Source organism: Nelumbo nucifera, chromosome 4 (genome assembly GCF_055504915.1).
Source record: "Nelumbo nucifera cultivar China Antique chromosome 4, China Antique-T2T, whole genome shotgun sequence".
Taxonomy (NCBI): domain Eukaryota; kingdom Viridiplantae; phylum Streptophyta; class Magnoliopsida; order Proteales; family Nelumbonaceae; genus Nelumbo; species Nelumbo nucifera.
The window spans coordinates 57,142,633-57,165,767 of NC_142652.1; the positions used below are offsets into that span (position 1 = coordinate 57,142,633).

At 41.2% G+C, this 23,135-nt stretch overlaps 1 protein-coding gene across 10 annotated transcripts in view; it reads left to right on the top strand.

The window, feature by feature from the left end:
- LOC104590137 (ADP-ribosylation factor GTPase-activating protein AGD12-like) overlaps window positions 1–23,135 on the top strand; it is a 79,401-nt gene that overhangs the window by 29,463 nt on the left and 26,803 nt on the right. For 7 of the 10 annotated variants that reach the window (XM_088903243.1, XM_088903237.1, XM_088903239.1 and 4 more), the window contains exon 5: window positions 10,725–10,826. The exons of the other annotated variants lie outside the window; for them this stretch is intronic. In XM_088903243.1, coding sequence (XP_088759369.1) covers window positions 10,725–10,826 — 102 coding nt within the window. The remainder of the gene's footprint in view (window positions 1–10,724; window positions 10,827–23,135) is intronic. 10 annotated transcript variants of the gene reach the window in all.

Sequence of the window (23,135 nt, forward strand, 5' to 3'; positions counted from 1 at the left end):
AGCTTTTCAAAGACCTAAAAGATAAGTAACCTAACCGGTTATGCCAAAGCATAACTTGACTAACAGACTGAGAAACAAAAGACCTCCCAACTTCACTATCTTCCCCATGTGAGCTCCCTCCAAGCAGGTGGATTCCATTCGTCTCACGGCTAATCCCAATCACCTTCCTTGTCTCCAGATCCTGAAAAACACATCGATCAAGAAAAACGGTTACTGAACAATTTTGGGTTTTAGTGATGCTACTGACTGAAAGCCAGTCATATGATGTCTCGCTTACCAGAAAGAAATGGCATTAGACAATTTGATGTCTCCCTTACCAGAAATGGGAACAAGAGAGCCATCATCAATAGACACTTTGTCTCTGCTAGAGGATAGGTGATAGGTAGTAAACAGTGAGGACAAGCCAGTCATATGATCAGGTGCACCTGAATCTATCACCCAACAAGGTTTAGTGTTATCTAGGGCTGAGGCATGATAAGCTGAGGCTTGTGTACCTGAATGAGAAAATGTTGAGGTAGGAGGAGCAGCTGTTGTGACTGATGGCTGAGATAATGGTGCTGAATTAACTTCTCTCTCCAACTGAGTCAGAGCAGCCCGGACAACAGCTAAGGTGTCTAGGGATGTAGCTCTTGTGTCCGATGAAGTTGCACCATCAGTAGTAACAGCCACATTGGCATTTCCCCTTTCATTTCTGAGTTTTGCTGGAACTAGATGTGGATGTAACTTCCAGGTGTCTTTAGTATGTTTAGGTTTCTTGCAATGTTCGCATACTAGGTCCCTCTTGTCTTCCTTCTTTATATATCACTCCCAAACTTTGGTTTGACTGCTGCCAAGGCTGATTCAAAAGGTTGATGCTGCAACATGACCTTTCTCCTACTCTCTTCACTGTGCACTAGGGAATAGGCTTGTGATAAGGTCACACTTTCTCTCGTGAGAAGTTGCTGTCTCACAATATCATATTCAGAATTCAGACTAGCTAGGAATTCAAACACCCTATTAGTTTCAACATTCAACTTGCTTTCTGTAAGTCTGTGCATCATTCTGACTCTCCCACTCAATCGTTTCTAGGTGATCAATTTCATGCCACAAGGATTTCAAGGTTGAGAAGTAGACTGAGACTGGTTTCTCTCCTTGATTAAGGTTATTAACTTCACATTTCAGCTCATAATCCCTAGCAACATTAAGAGGTTGGGAGTAGGTTTCTTTCATGATGTCCCAAATTTCCTTAGCTGTTTTTGCCCATAAGTAGTTTCGGCTGATGTGAGGCTGCATGGAGTTGCACAACCATGTCATAACCAAATAGTTCTCTTGAACCCGTTTGGCATAGGTTGGGTCATCCTTGGTTCCTTCACATCCCCCAACAAAAAATTCAGTTTCCCTCTACCCCCAATGGCCATCATGGCTGATTGGGCCCACTCCAAGTAATTTGATCCGTCAAACTTGACAGTGGTGATCTGAAAAGTGTTCTCAAACATACTACCAGAACCACCAGCCCCCAAAAAACCTTCCCCTTGATTCTTAAACTCCATTGTTAACAGCCCCTCTCAAAAAATAGGTCAAAAAACCTTTTTTTTTTTGTACTGAAATAAGTTGGGCCACCACCACCCAGAATTTGCTAACACTTGACCTAGAAGGATGAAATAGGTTCGGCCACCACCCAGAAATATTGAATTAGGTTCTTTTAGTTTCCAGACAGCAAAATCACTCAATCTTGGATGATGAAACTGTTCCAAAATTGGCAACAGTCATATACTTTTAGGGTTTCAATCCTAGAACTGATCGTAGGTCAAGAAGGAAACCCTAAAACTCAGGAGAGAACTAAATATCATGCAACTGCACCTCCCAATTTAATAAAAAATAATTCTTTTCAGGTTTGATCTCAAGAACTAGTATCAACTAACTCAAAAAGGTCTATCCGCCACCTTCAAGCCTAGGTCTGAACCCTAAAACTGAGATTTCTTTCCTTCTTATACTTCCTGATTGCTGAACACTCTCCAAGGCCCTACGAACCCTTGGGCATCAATTGCACACTGCCAGCAACCTCCAAGAACCAGTTGATGAATTAATCTCTGCTGAAACTTCCAACCCTAGGAAGTTCTCATGTAGTCGGCCTGATTAGACTAACATGAGAATTCCTAGGTTAGCTCTGATACCAAGTAGTCAAATAGGACTGCAATCAGTCCTAGGTATAATGAGTGTAGGTTTTCAAGACTGCTATTCAGTCTTGACCACTAAGATATTTCAGGTTCGATGAGAAGAGAAAGTGAAGAAGAAGTAGAAGAAAGAGTGGTGAAAGAGCAGTAGAACACAGATTTTGAGGAGAAGAACAGAATGTCAATATTCTGCCGCCGCCACTTTAAGTTAATATATATAGGTTATGCTAGTTACATGAAAGGACATATCTGCCCTTGGTGTTTACATCATAACTGTTAACAAATAACAAACAATATAAAACTGAAACTAGAAATAACAGAATAGCAAAATAACCACAGCTGTGACTAAATACATTCTACCCTACGGACAGAGTGGGACCACAGCTGTGGGGCCCACATCAATGTTCTCTACACTCCCCCTCAAGTTGGGAGTATATGTTCATCATTCCCAACTTGGATAGATCCGCCTCTAGCTTCTTTCTTAATACGGCTTTAGTGAGGATGTCTGCTAGTTGCATACTGGATGTGATGTAAGGAAGGCATACTTCTTGAGATGAGACCCTCTCTCGCACAAAATGGCGGTCAACTTCAATGTGTTTGGTTCTGTCATGCTGTACTGGATTATGTGCTATATTAATGGCGGCTTGATTATCACAGTACAGCATCAGGGGCTTCTCATACTCAATACCCAACTCCTCAAGTAGAGATCTTAGCCATAGGATTTCAGCCACTCCATTGGCCATGGACCTGTATTCTGCTTCAGCACTTGACCGGGAGACAACACTTTGTTTCTTACTTCTCCAGGAGACAAGGTTTCCTCCCACAAGGGCACAATATCCTGAGGTAGACCTTCTGTCATCAACACTCCCAGCCCAATCTGCATCAGTATAGACCTCCACCTTCATGTGATTGTTGTTCTTGAAAAGTATACCCTTAAATGGGCATCTCTTCAAGTAGGCTAAGATTCTTTCTGCCGCAAGAAGATGTGTGGTTCTAGGAGAATGCATGTACTGGCTGACAACACTAACAACATAAGTAATATCTGGCCGAGTGAGGCAGAGATATAGGAGCTTTCCTACCAGTTGCTGGAACATAACTTTGTCTTCAAGAAGCTCCCCACTCTCGACACTAATCCTGTGATTCTGTTCAATTGGTGTATCTGCAGGCTTGACACCTAACTTTCCAGTTTCTGCCAACAGGTCTAGGACATATTTCCTCTGAGATATAAAGATCCCCTGTTTGGATCTAGCAACCTCAATACCCAAAAAATACCGGAGTACACTGAGGTCCTTCACCTCAAATTCTTGGTGAAGAAGCTGTTTAAGAGACTCAATCTCATGGCTATCATTCTTTGTGACCACAATATCATCAACATATACGGCTAGTAGTGTCAAAGAGGACTCCACCCTCTTGATGAATAGGGTATGATCTGACTGGGCCTGTACATATCCAAACTTCACAAGTGCTAGTTTGAATCTATTGAACCAAGCCCTAGGTGACTGTTTCAAACCATACAAAGCCTTATTGAGCCGGCAGACCTTCTTACCTATTTCTGCATCATAGAATCCAGGAGGCAAACGCATGTAAACTTCTTCCTGCAGATCTCCATTCAGAAAAGCATTTTTCACGTCCATTTGGTATAAAGGCCAAGTGTGACTTGCTGCAAGGAACAAAAGAACTCGAATAGTAGTCATCTTGGCTACCGGTGCAAATGTTTCCAAGTAATCTATGCCATAAGTCTGTGTAAATCCTCTTGCAACTAACCGAGCTTTATACCTCTCAATAGATCCATCTGCATTATGCTTCACCGTAAACACTCATCTGCATCTAACTGGTTTCTTTCCTTTTGGCAAATCAACTACCTCCCAGGTGTTGTTTTTCAACAGGGCATCCATCTCAACTTGCATTGCATCTTTCCATTCAGGGACAGATAGGGCTTCTTGCACTGTTCTTGGAATAGGGACATTGGAAATGGAGCTGAGGTAGGACCTGTAGGTAGGAGATAGGCGATCATAGGATAAAAAATGGGAAATACAATGAGCTGTGGATGTGGTACAATGTTGTTTCCCTTTACGGACTGCAATTGGAAGGTCAAGATCATCTGTAGGGGAAGTCTCTGTGGGCTCTGGGACTGAAGTATCTGGACCTGGAGCTGCAGATGAGATTGAAGTTGGTCTGGACTGCTGATGATCGGGATCAACATGCCTGCACCGCCTGTGATAAACCCTCAACTCCTGATCCCTTTGACCACCCTCACCATTGCAGCTTTCCCTCAACTCCTGATCCCTCTGACCACCCTCACCATTGCAGCTCTCATCACCCAATGGAATAGATAAAGGAACTGCCCCACTCTCACTGCTCTCCCCCTGAAGACAAGAACTCAAACCCCCACTCTCACTACTCTCCCCCTGAGGGGCAACCCGAGGATAATAGGGTGTCCCTTCAAAGAAAGTGACATCCATGGAGACAAACTTCCTCCTGGAGACAGGATCATAACAGCAATAACCCTTTTGAGTTTGTGCATAACCAAGGAAGATGCATTTGGAGGCTTTGGGTTCGAACTTGGAGGGATGGGGTCCGAGAATCTGAACAAAGCAAGTGCAACCGAATGTCTTAAGGGGAATAGAAAACAAGTCCTCACGTGGGTGTAGAAGCGAAAAAGGAGATCGCATATCAAGGACCCTGGAAGGGACCCAATTAATAAGGTATACTGCCGTGAGGATAGCATCCCCCCAGAAGCGAATAGGGACATTGGAAGTAAACATGAGGCTTCTAGTCACTTCCAAAATGTGCCTATTCTTCCTCTCGGCAACTCCATTCTGCTGAGGTGTATGAGGGCAAGAGCTCTGGTGGATAACCCCATGATGAAGAAGATAAGATGTCAATGATTTAGCAAAGTATTCCTTTGCGTTACCAGATCTGAGAACTTTGATCTTGGCATCAAATTGGGTTAGGATCATTTGGTGAAAATTTTGGGTCAGGGAAGGTATCTCATCTCGTGAACGCATGAGATAAACCCAAGAAAAACGGGTATGGTCATCAACAAATAACAAAAAATATCTGTACCCACCCATGGAAGGGATATGATAAGGCCCCCAAACGTCAGTATGCACAATATCAAAAGAATTATCACTCCTTTTATTACTCAATAAATAAGGCTTTCTACAATGCTTAGCAAAATCACAACTTTCACACTGTAGATGAGACATCTCAATAGACTCAAATAAAGTAGGAAACAGACTCTGTAAAGATCGAAAAGACAAATGACCTAATCGGTTATGCCAAAGCATAACCGGACTCACACTCTGAGAAACAAAAGACAACTTCTCTACTGATTCTCCCTGACGGAACTGCTCCCCGAGCAGACAGATCCCATTTGTCTCACGGCCAGTCCCAATCACCTTCTGCGTCTCCAAGTCCTGAAAAACACATCGGTCAGGGAAGAAGGTTACTGAGCAGTTCATATGCTTGGTAATACTACTGACTGAAAGAAGGTTAATATCAAGCTTAGGAACATGCAAAACAAATGATAGGGAGATAGTATCTGAAAGCTTGATGTCACCCTTCCCAGAAATAGGAACCAGGGAGCCATCAGCAATAGATAGCTTATCCCTACCAGAAGACAAATGGTAAGTAGTAAACAATGAAGGCAAGCTAGTCATGTGATCAGATGCACCTGAGTCTATTACCCAACAAGGTTCAGTAGTACCTGGAGCTGAGGCATGATAGGCTGAAGCTCGAGTACCTGAATGGGCGAAGGCAGATGTGACAGGGGCTGATGGAGGCTGCGATGGCTGAGTTGAATTTCTAACCTCCTTTTCTAGCTGTATTAGGGCAGCCCGAACTGCAGCTAAGGTCTCCAAAGATGTTCCTTTTGTGCCAGATGAGGATGCTGAATCAGTGTTCATGGCTACATGAACAGTGCCCTTCTTGTTTCTTAACTTCGTAGGAACCAAGTGGGGATGCAGTTTCCAACATGTCTCTTTTGTATGTTTGGGTTTCTTACAATGTTCACATACTACATCCTTCTTGTCTTCCTTCCTTCTGTCCTTCTCTGAATCACCCTCTGATTTTGGTGTAGCCGCTACAAAGGCTGATGTGGGTTGCATCATAACCTTCCTTCTGGTCTCTTCACTGTGTACAAATGAGTAAGCCTGAGAGAGAGTCACACTGTCTCTAGTCAAAATCTGCTGCCTCACAATATCATATTTTGAGTTCAGTTTCGCCAGGAACTCAAACACTCTGTTTGTCTCGATGTGCTTTCTATGGGTTTGAGCATCTTTGGGACTCTCCCACTCAAGAGTCTCTAGGTACTCAATCTCGTGCCACAGGGACTTTAAGGTAGAGAAGTAGACCGACATCGGTTTCTCTCCTTGTTTAAGGGTGTTCACTTCACATTTCAAATCATATGCTCTGGCAACATTAAGGGGTTGGGAGTAAGTTTCTTTCATAACATCCCATATCTCCTTAGCTGTTTTTGCCCACAAATAATTCCGGCTAATATGAGGCTGCATAGAATTACACAGCCATGTCATAACCAAGTAGTTTTCTTGCATCCACTTGGTATATGTTGGGTCTCCCTTGGAAGGTTCTTTCATATCTCCCAGGAGGTACCCTAATTTACCTCTTCCACCAATAGCCATCATGGCTGATTGGGCCCATTCCAAATAGTTTGATCCATCAAACTTTACGGTCGTAATCTGACCACCCATCTCAGTAATACCACCATAACTGATGTTCCCAAGACTGCCTTCTGCCTGAATTTGACTTCATTTCTGTCAAGTCTCAAAATAGCACTTGAATCACCAATCACAATCAAAACAGTATAGGCCTGATCTGTATTCTCAGTGTATGTGCACAAAACCGAAATAATTCTGATCTGAAACCAACTAGCCAACACAGCAGTAGCTGTCCGTAGATCTCTAACTCCCTTAGAACTCTGAGAACAGCTTTAAAAAAAACTAATATGCTAGGGAAAGTTAGGGTTTTAATCAGTCCTGAAAGGACGCACAGTCCAAACTATATAGATGAGCTTGCAGTAGGGTTTTAATCAGTCCAGAAAGGAAGCAATTCAGTCGCACAGTCCAAACTGTATAGATGAGCTTGCAGTAGGGTTAATAAGAAACCCTAGAATCTGATCAGACCTACCAATAAACTTAAGAGTAGCTCTAGGTAGATCACAGGGTTCAGTCAAACACTAGGGCTTGCCACAGATCACTTTCAAACCCTAGAGTAGAGAGAAACACAGTTCGGCCAGGGTTTGCTGTAAAACCCTAGTGAATCGAAGAGAGAACTAGAATGGTTCGGCCTTCCCCTCCAGATAGGTCCAACTTATCTTCTCTGATGGAACTTCTCTTGAAAAGTAAACAACTTACAAGGAAAAATTAGTTCGCTGCCTTCTAGGGTTACCTGAACCCTAGTCTTCTCTGATCCTTCCTGACCACCAACACTCTGCAACCCTAGCAAGTTTCCAACAGCTGCTAGCACCTCTGGCGATCTCCAAGAATCAGTCTGCGAACTCCTCCTTTTCAGCTTTCAGTCCTAGGGAATTCTCATGTGGTCGGCTGGTATTAGACTCACATGAAAAACCCTAACCTGGCTCTGATACCATGTAGGTTTTCAAGACTGCTATTCAGTCTTGACCACTAAGAGATTTCAGGTTCGATGAGAAGAGAAAGTGATGAAGAACTAGAAGAAAGAGTGGTGAAAGAGCAGTAGAACACAGATTTTGAGGAGAATAACAGAATGTCAATATTCTGCTGCCGCCACTTTAAGTTAATATATATAGGTTATGCTAGTTACATGAAAGGACATATCTGCCCTTGGTGTTTACATCATAACTGTTAACAAATAACAAACAATATAAAACTGAAACTAGAAATAACAGAATAGCAAAATAACCACATCTGTGACTAAATACATTCTACTCTACGGACAGAGTGGGACCACAGCTGTGGGGCCCACATCAATGTTCTCTACAAGAAAAAGAATGAGAAAGAGAGAAAAGAAGAAGGAGAGAAGAGAAGGAGAACACGAAGTGGAGAATTCAGAGAATGTGGATTGACTAGTATTGTCACCCCACTCATCCTTTTATATTAATAATCAAAGTAAAGTAAAAGGGCTGAATTACCCCTACTGCTTACATAGGCAGCAAAAGAAATAATAAACGAATAATAAACTACCAAACTGAAATAACTACTAACTGTAACTAACTACTATCATAAACAAGTAAATAACAGTGGGGACCACATTAATGTTCTCTACACACTATATCAACTAATGCCAACCTCGTCCAATCTCCTAAACACCAAAATCAAAAGACAGACGAAAAACACCAACACCAAACAAATTACCCTTCATAACATTGTAAAATTTTCAGTAGCATGGGCAAGATCCTCTTTACTTCTCATAAAAACTTTCTTAGATTTTTTCACCTTTTTGTTAGGACAAACCCCAAATAGCCCCCCTTTCAGACTGGCGAAGACTTTTGAAACCTGAATGGGATGCCCCTTTTATTCCTTATTTGAAACCTGAACAGGGTTCCCTCTTGGGTGTTGGTTTCAAAACTCCATTGAATGTGTTGGGTCGAGTGATTAAGTGTTGGTGGGCTTATTTATCAGTCTATGTGTTAGTTCTATGGTCTGTTATGGACCTTTAGTTATTGGGCCTAAGCTTGTTTTATTTTGTACTGTAAATGTCCCATCACTAATCAGGGGGAATTCTAATATTTTTCTGTAACATCTTAATGTTAATAAAAATATTAGCTAGCTTCTAGGGCCGGCTGAGATAGTATTGTTGCCCATTCACTGATCTCTCATCTTCTCTTCTCTTCTCTTCTTCTTCTTCTTCTTCTTCTTCTTCTTCTTCTCCTTCCTAGTTTCTCCTTTTTTTCTCTCTTCTATTCCTTTTATTTCTCTCCTTGTCTTGGCTACTGTGAAGAAGCCCTAGGACTGATCGTAGACTACAGAAAGGTCTGTGTCTAGGGTTTCTCTTTGGGTGTAGGGACCAAAGAGAGTTTCCCCTGCCTGTTTATGCCCTGTTAGTTGTTCTGCAGTAGTAGTAGCCATTCGGCTACTAGAGAGATCTGTGTAGAACAAATCTAGGAAGGAGGACTGAGTGGACAGTCCTAGTTGTTGTCTGGGAGTTAGAACAGAATGCAGAAAGTGTTTATAGCCCAGGTTTGACTTCCAGAAGTGTTGGATTTGTTTACAGAAGCTACTCTCAGTCCAGACCTGATTACAGGGAGTGTTGCAATCCAGTTACAGATTTGAGTGCAGAGGTTGCTTTCAGTTCAGTGGAAACCTTTATCCAGTTGTATAGCTTCTTCTAACATCCATTGAGTGTGGGAAGGACTCAGGAATTACAGAAAATCAATCTCAGCAGGGTATTGACTGTTTTTCAGTCCAGTAACAGCTCCAACAGGTCTTAAACCTTGTCTTTCTCCTTGAGGTTACAGCTGTAGCCTGTAGGTTGCTGTTAGAAGTAGAATATGTCCATAATATCAGGAGAAGTGTCCTCTAAGGACAATAGGACTGGTGGGAGATCCTCAAACCTTGAAAACCCAAATCTGCATAGTCTGCAAAGCACCAATGTGTTGTTAGACAAATACAACTTCAGAGAATGGTCTGTTTCAGTCAAACTTTTTATTACTTCCCGGGAACTTATGGGTTAGATGGATAGAAGTAACCCAAAGAGGATGATACTGAATACTCAACCTGGCTGCATGCTTCAATTACTCCAAGGGTAGCAAGGATTGTTCAGCACTTCCCTACAGCCTCTAAAATTTGGGAGAAGGTGTCTAAAACCTATAGAGCCTCTGATCACATGACCGGGACACCAGGTGTGTTTTCCTCCTTTTCTCCAACCTCTACATCAAATGATGTTACCCTTGCCAATGGATCTACTTCTCCCATCTATGGTGTTGGTAATGTTAGCACATCTCTTTCTTTGACTTCTGTTTTATACGTTCCCAAGTTTCCTTTTAATCTTATGCCCGTTAGTAAACTAACTAAATCCCTCAAATGTTCTATCACATTTTACCCTTCCTCTTGTGTTTTTCAGGATCTAATGACGGGGAAGAAGATTGGTGGAGGGCATGAAGTTGGCGGATTGTATTATCTTGACGGTGGTGGATCTACGGTTGCACTTCAAACCTTTTTGACTCCTCTTCAGTGGCATTGTAGACTCGGCCATCCATCTCTTAAAGCTCTCAAGCTTCTTGTTCTGTCATTGTGTCATCTGTCGTCTTTGCAGTGTGAGTCATGTTAGTATGGGAAACATCATCGGGTTTCCTTCAGTCCTAGAGTTGATAGTCGTATGTTGAATCCTTTTGATTTAGTTCATTCAGATGTTCGGGGTCCAACCAGAATTGAGTTTTATAATGGTTACAAATATTTTGTTATCTTTGTTGATGACTGTTCAAGAATGGCATGACTTTATTTAATGAAAGAAAGAAGTGAATTATTTTCCATTTTCCAAAAGTTTCATGCTGAAATGCGTACACAATTTGGTGTTTCACTTAAAATTCTTCATTCCAACAATGACAAAGAGTATTTTCTTTTTTCATTTCAGCAATACTTGGACCAACATGGTATTATTCATCAGGCATCTTGTGCCCACACCCCTCAACAAAATGGGGTGACTGAGAGGAAGAACCAGCATCTACTTGAAATAGTTCGGTCTCTCCTTCATCATATGAATGTTCCTAAACGTTTTTGGAGTTATGCAGTCCTGATTGCTTGTTTTCTCATTAATTGCATGCCCTCATTTATTCTTGATGCTCGTTTTCCATTCTCTATCTTATTTCCCACTTTGTCTCCATATCCTTTGACTCCCAGGATCTTCGGGTGTGTGTGCTTCGTTCAAAATCTTGGTCCTAGGCTAGACAAGTTGGATGCTTGTTCCATTAAATGTATCTTCCTTGGCTACTCTAGGACCCAGAAAGGGTACCCTATTACTTGAAAATCCTTTGTGTGTCCTGATGTTACATTCTTCTAATCAGTGCCATACTTCTCCTACGAAGGTTCCTCTTTCTCTTCCAATTGATAATTCCATCCTAGTGGTTCCCATTATGCCTGAGTCTACACCTTCCCCAATGCGTACTAAAAGACCATCAATTCATCAAGTGTATACTCATCGACAGATGCCAGCACTTCCACCACCTTCTACTCTGGCGGCTGATCCAGCTCTTCCACAATCGGACTGCCTTCTGATCTTGACCTTCCTATTTCATTGTGGAAAGGTAAACGTAGTTGAATGCTACATCCTATATCCAATTATGTTTTTGTATCTCACCTTTTTGCTTCCCATTGTGAGTTTATTACCTTGTTGTCCTCTATATCCGCACCTAAGGATGTTCAAGATGCTCTTACCTCACTAGGGTGGCGAAAAGCTATGGAAGAGGAACTCTCTACTCTTCATCACAATCATACATGGGAACTCACCGATCTTCCCCAAGGTAAACATGTTGTTGGTTGTAAGTGGGTGTATACTGTTAAGTATCTACCAGATGGGAGAGTGGAATGCCTGAAAGCCCGTTTAGTTGCAAAAGGGTACTCTCAACTTTATGGTGTAGACTATGTCCAAACCTTTTCTCCAGTTGCAAAGATTGGCTCGGTACGTGTGCTGATTTCCTTAGCTGTCCTACATGATTGGCCTCTCTTTCAGCTTGATATTAAAAATGCCTTTTTCCATGGTGATCTTCTAGAGGAAGTGTACGTGGAGCAACCACCAGGGTTTGTTGCTCAGGGGGAGGATGGTAAGGTGTGTAAGCTCAAGAAGGCGATCTATGGGTTCAAACAGTCTCCCTGTGCTTGGTTTGGCAAATTCAGTGAAGTGGTGAAGGAGTTTGGAATGAGACAATGTCAAGTTGACCATTCAGTATTTAGCTATGACTCCGTGGCTGGGAAGATCTTGCTAGTAGTGTATGTGGATGACATAGTCATAACTGGCAGTGATAGAGTTGGAATTGATAGATTGAAGACATTCCTACAAAATCACTTCCAAACAAAATATCTTGGGAAGTTGAAGTATTTTCCAAGTGTAGAAGTTTCTAGATGAAAGGAAGGCATCAACCTCTATCAGTAGAAATATGTTCTTGACCTATTGGAAGAAACAGGGTTGCTAGGTGCTAAACCAGATGAAACTCCCATGGAACTGAATGTGAAGTTGGGAAGTGACACATGTGAATTGTTTGATAATCCTGGAAGGTATTTCTTTTGTTGTCAGTGTGGTAAGCTAGTTTATGTAGAATCCTCGGGTGCCTCACTGGGATGCAGTTCTTAGAATTGTGTGGTATTTGAAGGGGACCCCAGGCCGTGGGTTACTATACAAGCCAGGAGGTGATCTTGAAATAGTTGGGTACACTGACGCAGACTAGGCTGGCTCTATATCAAACAAGAGATCCACTATAGGTTATTGCACCTTCCTGAGAGGAAATCCTGTGGCATGGAAGAGCAAGAAGTAGACTGTTGTAGCAAGGAGCAATGTAGAAGCAGAATACAGGGCCATGGCACATACTACATGTGAACTAGTATGGTTGAAGAATCTATTGTAGGAAATCGGGCTTTCAATAAGCAAACCTATGAAGCTATATTGTGACAACCAGGCTGCAATTCACATCTCATCCAACCCAGTTTTTCATGAGAGAACTAAACACATAGAGGTAGATTGCCACTTTGTAAGGGAAAAGGTCATCAATGGTGAGATAAGTACTGAGCATGTGAGAATAGGTGATCAATGGGAAGATCTATTCACAAAAGGGTTGAGCTTGGGAAGAGTGAGCTATATATGTAACAAGCTGGGATTATATGATATATACTCTCTAGCTTGAGGGGGAGTGTTAGAGTCGACTAAAGAGGAGTAATTTGGTCTTTTCCCCCTAATTAAGGTGTTAACTGTATGTCTCCACATATGCAGGGGCATTTCAGTCTTTGTACATTATTTTGTCATGTTTAAGCATATGGCCGACTAGGTTAGACGAATAGTCTTCTTAGTTTAACACTGTTCTTCCTCTTCTTCTTCTCTTCTTCCTCTCTCTTTTCTCTCTCTTTCCTCAATTCGGCTAAACAACACTGACAGAACAATTCAAGAATTTATAGACTAACCCAAGATATTGTTGCCTTGAGGCAAGGGGATATGTCTATTGCAACTTATTTTGCAACCTTAGAACGACTATGGAAGAACTAGACCACCATCTTGTACTTGACTAGGAAAATGCAAGAGATAAGGAGAGGCATGATAAACAAATAGAAGAAGGTAGAGCTTTTAAGTTCTTGGCTGACCTAAACCCGACATATGAAAGTATAAGATCCCAAAGAACACACCTACAGTTGCACCTCCTCCAATGGGACAGACCACTAGTTCCCACACATCATTTGATTTCATAGCTGATGAGGTAGAAATTCCATGCTCGGCTAAGGAACAATCCCCTTGCATCCACCTCCCTTGCCAAATCAGGTACTATCTCTGCTCACAATGTGACTGGTCCCATAGTATCTAACTCTTGGATTATTGATTCCGGGTGCTACTGACCATATGACACACATGTCTTCTTTATTTTCTTCTTATCATTTGATGTCTGTCCAAGATAAGATAAGAGTTGCTGATGGTTCCCTCTCCACCATTTTTGGAAAGGGGGAGGTTAACCTTGGCAAGGATCTCTGTCTTAAATCTGTTCCGCATGTTCCCAATCTTGCTTCAAACCTATTATCTATTTTTAAGCTTACAAAAATTTAAATTGTAGCATAACATTCTTTCCTACTCATTGTGTCTTTCAGGACAGATTGACGAAGAGAATGATTGGGAGCGGTCATGAGTCTGGAGGTCTCTACTATTTTGATGAAGACATCAATTCAGCATTACAGTCATCTGCTTTCAGTGGTTGAGATAATGAGGAGTTGGTAGCTAGGTTACATTTGTGGCATGCTAGACTAGGTCATTTATCTTTTTCTTTGATGCAAGGATTGTTTCCCGAGTTGTTCAAGTGTGTTTCGAGTCGGAGTGTGGTTTGTGAAGTGTGTCAGTTGTCAAAACAATGTATAACTCTTTATCCAATTTCTATTAATGAAATTCAAGCTCCTTTTGATTTAGTTCATTCTAATGTGTGGGGCCCTTCACCTCTTGTTTCTATAGATGGTTTTCGTTATTTTATCAGCTTTATCGATCACTATTCACAATGCACATGGATCTACTTGTTAAAAGGATGTGATGAAGTTCCACAAATAACCATGACATTTTGTAAAATGATTGAGACTTAGTTTGGCAAGACAATTAAATAGTTTTGCTCAGACAATGCTGTTGAGTCTTTTGAAAGCTCCTTCAATCTATTCATGGCGGATGCTGGTATTTTGCATCAGTCGTCTTGCATTAGTACCCCTCAACAGAATGGGGTTGTTGAACACAAGAATAGACACTTATTGGAGATAGCTTGAGCCCTATTGTTTCAGCACAAGGTTCCCGAGAACTATTGGTCTCAAGCAGTCCTTACAACATCGTATTTGATAAATAGAATGCCATCTAGGGTCTTCCTAGGATGTGGTGTTGTTCGAGTGCTTTGATCTAGTTACTAAGAAAAAGTATGTCACCAAGAATGTGGTGTTGTTTGAGTCTCAACCTTATTTTCAGTCCTCTAAGAATCCTCTTCAGGGGGAGACTAGTAGGATGGAAGAGGATCCTTCCTCTCCTTCTTTGAGCCACTTTCAGCTTCGGGTCTTCCATCTTCTCCTACTGATCTTCCTAGTTTTAGCTGTCTAGGTGAATCTAGTGAGACTCTTGCTGGACCTGTTACTGCTCCTGATGTTGAGGATGTGACTGATGCCATTAATAGAAATCAAAGTGATATGAGAATTATCTACAGGAGAAGGAAAAGAGATCCTCCAACTAGTGGCAACAACCAACCGGACTCGAATCAATCTGTCTCAATGGATCCAGGTAACCCTATCATTGATGCTATCACTCCTACTTCTAATTTGGATCTTCCCATTGCTCTTCATAAGCCTATCAATTCTTGTACTACTCAACATCCCATTGCTAAATATGCTTCTTATTCCTGTTTATCTCCTTGTTACTATTCCTTTGTGTTTGCTCTTTCTTTTGTTCATGTTCCTACTAGGTACTCAGAGGTAGTGTCTGACCCAAGGTGGAGAGAGTTAATGAATGAGGAAATGAAAGCCTTAGTGAAGGCCAAGACTTGGGAATTAGTGGATCTACTAGAAGGTAAGAGCACTATGGGATTTAAGTGGGTATTCACTGTGAAACACAAGGAGGATGGTTCCATTGAAATATATAAGGCCAAACTAGTAGCAAAAGGGTTTACTTAGAAGGAGGGGATTGACTACAAGGAGACTTTTGCTCCAGTTGCAAAACTTAATACAATTTGGGTTCTTTTATCATTAGCTGCAAATTTTTCTTGGGAGCTACATTAGTTGGATGTGAAGAACGCTTTCTTGAATGATGATCTACATGAGGAGGTATTTATGAATCCTCCACCTGGCTATGATTTTCATGGGAAGGTATATAGGCTAAGGAAAGCATTATATGGGCTTAAGCAATCTCCTTGAGCATGGTTTAAGAGGCTTTGTGGGGCCATGAAGAAAGTGGGATACACGCAAAGTGGTGCAGATCATACCTTGTTCATAAGGAAACAAGGTAACATGCTTTCAACTCTCATAGTCTATGTGGATGATATGGTAATTATAGGTAATGATCCAGAAGAGATAAGAAGATTGAAGGGGAGTTCTTGGCATCTAAATTTGAGATTAAATATTTAGGCCATCTGAGGCACTTCCTTGGAATTGAAGTTGCAAGGTCACAAGAAAGCATATATATATGTCAAAGGAAGTATGTTCTTGATCTTCTAGAGGAGACATGTATAATGGGGAGTAGACCAACAGATACTCCAATAGAGTAGAATCATTGTCTCCAGGAATCGGTTGGTGAGGAGTCAGAGGATTACTCTAATAAAGAAAGATACTAAAAGCTGGTTGGAAAATTGATATACCCATCTCTTACTCGACTTGATATAGCTTATGCAGTACATGTTGTCAGCCAATTCATGCATTCTCCCAAGATTCCTTACATGAAAGTCATTGAAAGGATCCTTAGGTATTTGAAGACATGTCTAGGGAAAGGAATTTTGTTCAAGAGGCACAATAGACTTGAAATAGAGGCATATACTAATGCTAATTGGGCGATCAATTGGAGATAGGAAGTCTACTTCCGGATATTGCATATTTGTTGGGGGGAATTTGGTTACATGGAGAAGTAAAAAGAAAAATGTGGTTGCAAGATCAAGTGCAGAAGCTGAATATTGGGCTATGGCACATGGTGTTGCAGAACTATTATATGGCTTAGGACCCTCCTAGGTGAGCTTGGGGTGAAAGATGATGGTCCTCTCGAGCTGTATTGTGACAAAAAGACTGCCATCAACATTGCAAATAACCCATTACAACATGATAGGACTAAGCATGTTCAGATTGACCTACACTTTGTAAGAAGAGAATTGTCTCGGGTGAACTTTGCATTCCTTATACACCCTCAGAGATGTAGATTGCTGATGTTTTGACAAAAGGACTGTCTTTAGTGAAGTTTCTAGGCTTACTTGGCAAGCTAAACATGACTGACATCCATGCTTAGCTTGAAGGGGAGTGTTGGGTCGAGTGGTTAAATGTTGGTGAGCTTATTTATCAGTCTATGTGTTAGTTCTATGGTCTATTATGGGCCTTTAGTTATTGGGCTTAAGCTTGTTTTATTTTGTACTGTTTAGGTGTCAGATCACTAATCAGGGACATTGTAGTCTTTTGCTGTAACATCTTAAAGTTAATACAAATATTAGCTTCTAGGGCCAGTTGAGATAGTATTGCCAGCCATTCTTGTATTATTCTCTAGAGATGATGTGTTCCTGTTTGTTTGAGTTTTGGCAGCACTTATTTTGTCCACATTTTGGGTCCCTATAGGTCTAAGTTTATCCAAAATTGTCAAATGTGTTTCCTTGGATTATGCATCTAATCAAAAGGGTACTACGGTTATGATGTTGTTACTGGGAGAAAGTTTGCATCTCATGATGCCACTTTCTCTTTGAGTTTATTCCTTTTTTCTCTCGGTCTTCAGCACAAAGGGAGAGTAGTCAAGGTGAGACTGAGGGTGTGTCTGATGTGTTCCTTTTCTAGTTCTTATTTCAGAATATTCCTGTTTCTCTTCTTGGGCCAATTTTATTTGTTTCTAACTACATGTGTGATAGTCCTGATGGATAGGTACAGGTGTAGTTTAGAAGAACGAAGACTTAGGCCTCGATCAATTTTATTTGCATATAAGTCTTTTCTTGCTCCTATCTCATTTATATCTATTCAACTTAATGCAACTAAAGTAGTATCTCAGCTAGAGTGGAAAGTAGTAATGCAAGTTGAGATGGATGCACTATTAAAGAATGGTACCTAAGATGTAGTGGGGTTGCCTAAAGGGAAAACTCTTGTTGGTCATAGATGGGTCTTCACTGTGAAGTACAAAGTAGATGGAAGTATAGAAAGATATGGGTCAAGGGCCATGAGGCTGGTTGTGAAATGATATATGAGATGTCTGGATAGATTATGGAGAGAATTTTTTCTATTGTAGCTAAGATGATTTTCATCAAAATATTATTGTCTCTTGCTTCTCATTCTTCTTGGCTACTCTTCTAGCTTGATGTGAAGAATATTTTCCTAAATCAACGTCAAGAGGAAGGTCAACATTGGAAGAAAGATGTTGTTTGTGAATACTACAAGAAGCCTAAACATACTAAAGATACCTGTTGGAAGCTGCATCCAGAGTTTATACCTTCTAGACTCAAGAATGCAAACTGTTGACTTGGGCCGATTTTAAGTTATTGGGCCCAGCCTTTTATTTTTTATTTTTAAGTTGTTAAGTTAGGAAGTTATTGGGCCTTAGGCCCATTAGTTTATGTTATTTTAAGTTGTGATTGTTTAGCTACTTAAAGTAGCCGCCCTACTAAGGGTATTCTTGTAATCTTCCATTCTTTTATTTTAAGTATATAAATCAAGAGGGGTTGGCGACCATACCAATTCAATTCTGGCAACATCCCACTCTCTTTTCTTCTCCTCTCTTCTTCTCTACTGCTGAAACCTTTCAACTTCTACTTTTCTTCACAAGGCATTCATCTAAAACTGTTATCAACAATTTCTACTTGGTATCAGAGTAGGTCGGAGGTTTCTTGAACTGCTCTATCATTCAGCCCTAGATCGGCCGACTGCATGGTGATATGAGAGGCTGATTGAAGACCTTAGGTAAGCCCAGTTTTTGGATTTTTTGGTGGATCTGTTTTGCCCTGTAGCTGGTCTAGGGTTTCCCATCAAATTCAGGAAGAACTAGAGAAAGGGGGAGAGTCCTATTTTTGTAGGACTCTTCAATTTTGACCTAGGAAGTGGTGCCCTAATTTTTTAGGGTTCCTTGGAGTTTTCTAAAGGGGGTGGTTCAAGTCCCATCTATTTTGGAGGCCTCTAGAGGGAGCGGATGTTTTTTCTCTCTCTTCTTCCGTTCCGCGAAAAGGGAATCTTTTGTGGAAGGACCACCTAGGGTTCTAGAAGGGTGTGTGTGGTGCCTAAAAGGGATTATTTCTTTTTTCTTCATCCCAAAGTGATTTTCTAACCCTTTGTTGGGAATAATGGAGGGTCACGGAGTTGAAAACAAACCGGGAAGTGAAACGGGACAAGGGAGAGGAGGTGTCAGAGACTTTAGGCTGGAACCATCACTACAGTTAAGTTGGATGGTACAAGCTTTCTAGAATGGTCACAATCTTCAAAGATGGCCATTGGTGCTCGTGGGAAGTTGGGGTATATCACTAGTGAGGAAGTGAAACCCGAGACTAACAGTTCCCGGTGGGTACAGGAAAATTATATGGTAATGACTTGGCTGTGCAATTCTATGCTGCCCCATATAGGTAAAAATTTTTTGTGGGCAAATACAGCTAAGGAAATTTGGAATGGGGTTGCAGAAACCTACTTATAGAGTGAAAATGTTGCTAGGGCCTATCAGTTGAGGAACCAAGTTATTGCTACTAGACAAGGAGATAAATCTATTGTTGTTTATTTTTCGGCCCTTAAAACCCTATGGCAAGAGATTGACCATCTGGAGACAGTGGTTTGGGAAACCACTAAGGATGTTGCTGCCTACTAGAAACTCTTAGAGAAGAATAGGGTTTTTGAATTTCTTGCTCGTCTCAATCCCGAGTATGACATTGCAAGGCAACATATCCTTTCCAGGGATAGTGTTACTCTATCTCAGGCATATGCCTTTGTATCAGGGGAAGAGAGTAGGAGGAATGTGATGATGAGGAATTCGGGTCTTGAACAGTCAGCCATGGTCAGTACTGTGAAACCTAAACAAAGTGGAGACCAGGGTGGCAGTGAAAGCAGGAAGGAAGATAGGAAGGATCTGGTTTGCGACTACCGTAAGAAGCCTAAACACACGAGAGATACCTGCTGGAATCTTCATCCTCACCTTGTGCCGAATAAACTCAAAAGCAAGAAGGGAAATGTTAACATGGCAGCCACTGGTGACTTACATAGCCCCCCTACTACAACTACTTTGGAGTTTGTTGCAGTTGTTGTAGTGAGGGCCGAACTTGAGAGATATGGGCAGTTACTAAACCAGCGAGATACAGTCAGCCCTAATCTAGTAACAGGTGGACAGATAGGTACAGGTGGTGGACATTCTACATCCTTTGCTCATACAGGTAGTTCACATGCCACTGCAAACTATGTTTCTACTATAGGTAAGGAGGTACCTCCTTGGATTATAGATTCTGGAGCCTTAGATCACATGACCCATAGTTCCACTATTTTTTCTTCCTACCAACTCTGTTTTGGCAGAGACAGAGTTTCCTTAGCCGATGGATCTCATGTTCCCTATTGAAGATTAATCAGTTTTATGTTGTTTTTCTGAGTAGATGTTTTATGTTAGTTGTTAGATAAGAGGTGGGGACCACAGTAGTTATGTGAGTCCAAATTTTATTATGTTTTTGAGTCTTATATATGTTGTTTTATGTTTTGCCAACCTATAAGGGCATAGCTGTCTTTGTATTGCTCTTTTATTTTTAGTATAAATAATAAGTGAAGGGGGCGGCCAAATTATTGCTATCTTTTCTTTCAAGATCTCTTCTTCTCTTCTTCTCCTTTTCTCTTCCTCCTCTCTTCATGAAACCACTTTCTGTTCATATTTTTTTAGTTCAACAGATTTCTACTTTTCCATTGTTGGGAAGGGGTCTATCAAGATTACTGATTCCATTTACCTACCCTTTGTCCTTCATGTTCCCAGATTGAGTACTAACTTGTTATTTGTTAGTAGTTTGACTAAGAACTTGAATTGCTTAGTGATTTTTTCTCCTGGCCATTGTGTTTTGCAAGATTTGGTTTCAAAGAGGACGATTGGGAGTGGTTGTGAGGTAAATGGAATCTGCCTCTTGGATGCACTTCCTCATCATCAGAGTCATCATGTTAGCAGGGATTTTGAGTCAGAGCTTGTGGGTTAGATTATGCTTTGGCATAATCGTTTGGGACATTTGTCTTTTTCTTCTTTGCGTTTCTTATTTCCGAAGTTATTTGAGTCTGTTAATTTGTCTATCTTAGAGTGTGAAAGCTGTCAGCTTGGAAAACATTGTAGATATTCATTTAAAGCTAGTAATAAAAGGTGTTCATCTGCTTTTAATGTTATTCATACTGATGTGTGGGGATCATACCATGTTCCTTCTATGGGTGGCTACTGATATTTTCTTTTATTTGTGGATGATTTTTCTCGGTATTCTTGGATTTACTTAATGAGATCCCGTGATGAGGTACCATCCTTGGTTCAACAGTTTCATCAGGTGGTGCTAACACAGTTTGGGGTACGAGTGAAGGTGTTTAGATCAAACAATGCCAAGGAATATTTTGAGAAGAACCTTGCTTGATATCTGTTAGAGTATGAAGTTATCCATCAGAGCAGTTGTTCTTACAGTCCACAGCAGAATGGTGTAGCAGAGAGGAACAACAGACACATTGTTGAGATTGCAAGAAGCATGATGATCACATCTACTGTTCTAGTTCAGTTTTGGGGTGATGCAGTTCTCATAGTAGTCTTCTTGATTAATTGGGTGCCCTCTCGTGTACTTGGATTCAGCACCCCATTCAGCTTCCTTTTTCCTGAGGGGGAGATGTTCCACATCCCTCTCAGGGTTTTTGGTTGTGTTTGCTTTGCACATGTTCTTTGTCCTCACTGCTCGAAGCTTGATCCAAAGGCAAAGAAGTGTGTTTTTCTTGGGTATGCAGAAAATCAGAAAGGGAACTGTTGCTATGACCCAGTCTCTGGGAGTCGGTATGTTACTATGGATGTCACCTTTTTTGAGTCCACATCCTTTTTCTCGAAGGGTTCTTTTCAGGGGGGAGTGTTTTGGGGAAGTGAGTGAGCAGTCTATTCCTCTTCCAGTTCCAGTCCCTGTGTCCACTCTTGTGTCTGATCCTCCTATGTCACTTATCCTACCACCTTCCTTGCATCCTGCTTCTCAGTGTTACTCACGACAGCACCTACAATTTCACGGGGAGGTTGATCCTATCACTATATAGTTGGATGCAGATTGGTTTATACAGTTAAATACAAGGAAGATAGAAGTATAGAAAGGTATAAGGCCAGACTGGTTGTGTGACGATTTCAGTTTCAGATCTTGATGTAGAAAAGAAGTAAAAGAGAGAGAGAGGGAGAGAAGAGGAGAAATCGAAGAAGAAGAAAAACCTGTTTGAACCCAAGAGAAGAGAATAGTTCTCATTCTCTCTTAGGTCAGCCAGGATATATAGATTACTAAAATGAATAGAAAAAGACTTTTATGCCCCAATTTAAGTTGGGACACATCAGCACTCACTAAAAGACATAGCACCATATTAATAAAACTTAATTGACTATTCTACCATTCTTTACTCGACACTAACACTCCCCCTCAAGCTGGAGAGTATATATCATATAGTCCCAGCTTGTTACATATGTAATCCACTCTTGCCCAACTCAACTCTTTGGTGAACAAGTCTGCCCATTGACTCCCTATATTAATATATGATGTACTTATCATTCCACTAAGAACCTTTTCTCTCACAAAGTGACATTCAACCTCTATGTGTTTTGTTCTCTCATGAAAAACTAGGTTAGAGAAGATGTGAGCTGCAGCTTGGTTGTCACAATATAGCTTCATTGAAGTGGTAATCGAGTACCCCATCTCCTGTAGGATATTTCTCAACCACACTAGTTCACAAGTTGTATGTGCCTAAAAGAATGGTAGGATCCATCTAATGGACGCCAAAAGGTTGTGGAATGGGTGGGCGAATTTCAAAAATTTTCCTACCTTCTCCCAACTGGGAATCGTATTCCCTGAATTTAGATTACTATATTCAAGGATCTTACTTGAACCATGATCGAACCAGATCTGAACCAAAAAGCAAAAGGGAGGAATATACCTGATCCGGAGAAGCAGTATCTCCCAAAGTTGGTGTTCACGCCCAAAGAAGAAACCAAGATCCGCTCCTGCTGAAGATGACACAGCTGTGGATGGAACGGAACCAACAGGGTGCGTCCTACACACTGGATCCTTCGCAAGAATCCTCTGGAAACTCTGAGCACTGAATCTTTCTTAGTCTTTTTTGCAAGACTAATGTCAAAACTGATTTCTTGACTCCCTATTGCTGCAAAGATCAAATCTTGCAAGAGGGAATGGTGGCGGCTGGAGGAGAACTCCTGGGATGAAGATGGCTGAACTGCTTCTCTTCTCTCTGGAGTTTTGTATGAGATCTAATCTCTGTTCGCAGGGGTTTTCTTGACTAAAAACCCTTGGTTCGAAATCTGATATATTTCTCTTGGGTTTCTCCTCCTTTCTTCTTGATTAAGAAACCTCCTAATTAGGAGTTATCCCAATCCAAATTTGTATTTGGATAGGGGATTATCTTAATCCTATCTGCAGATTAAGTTAGCTTA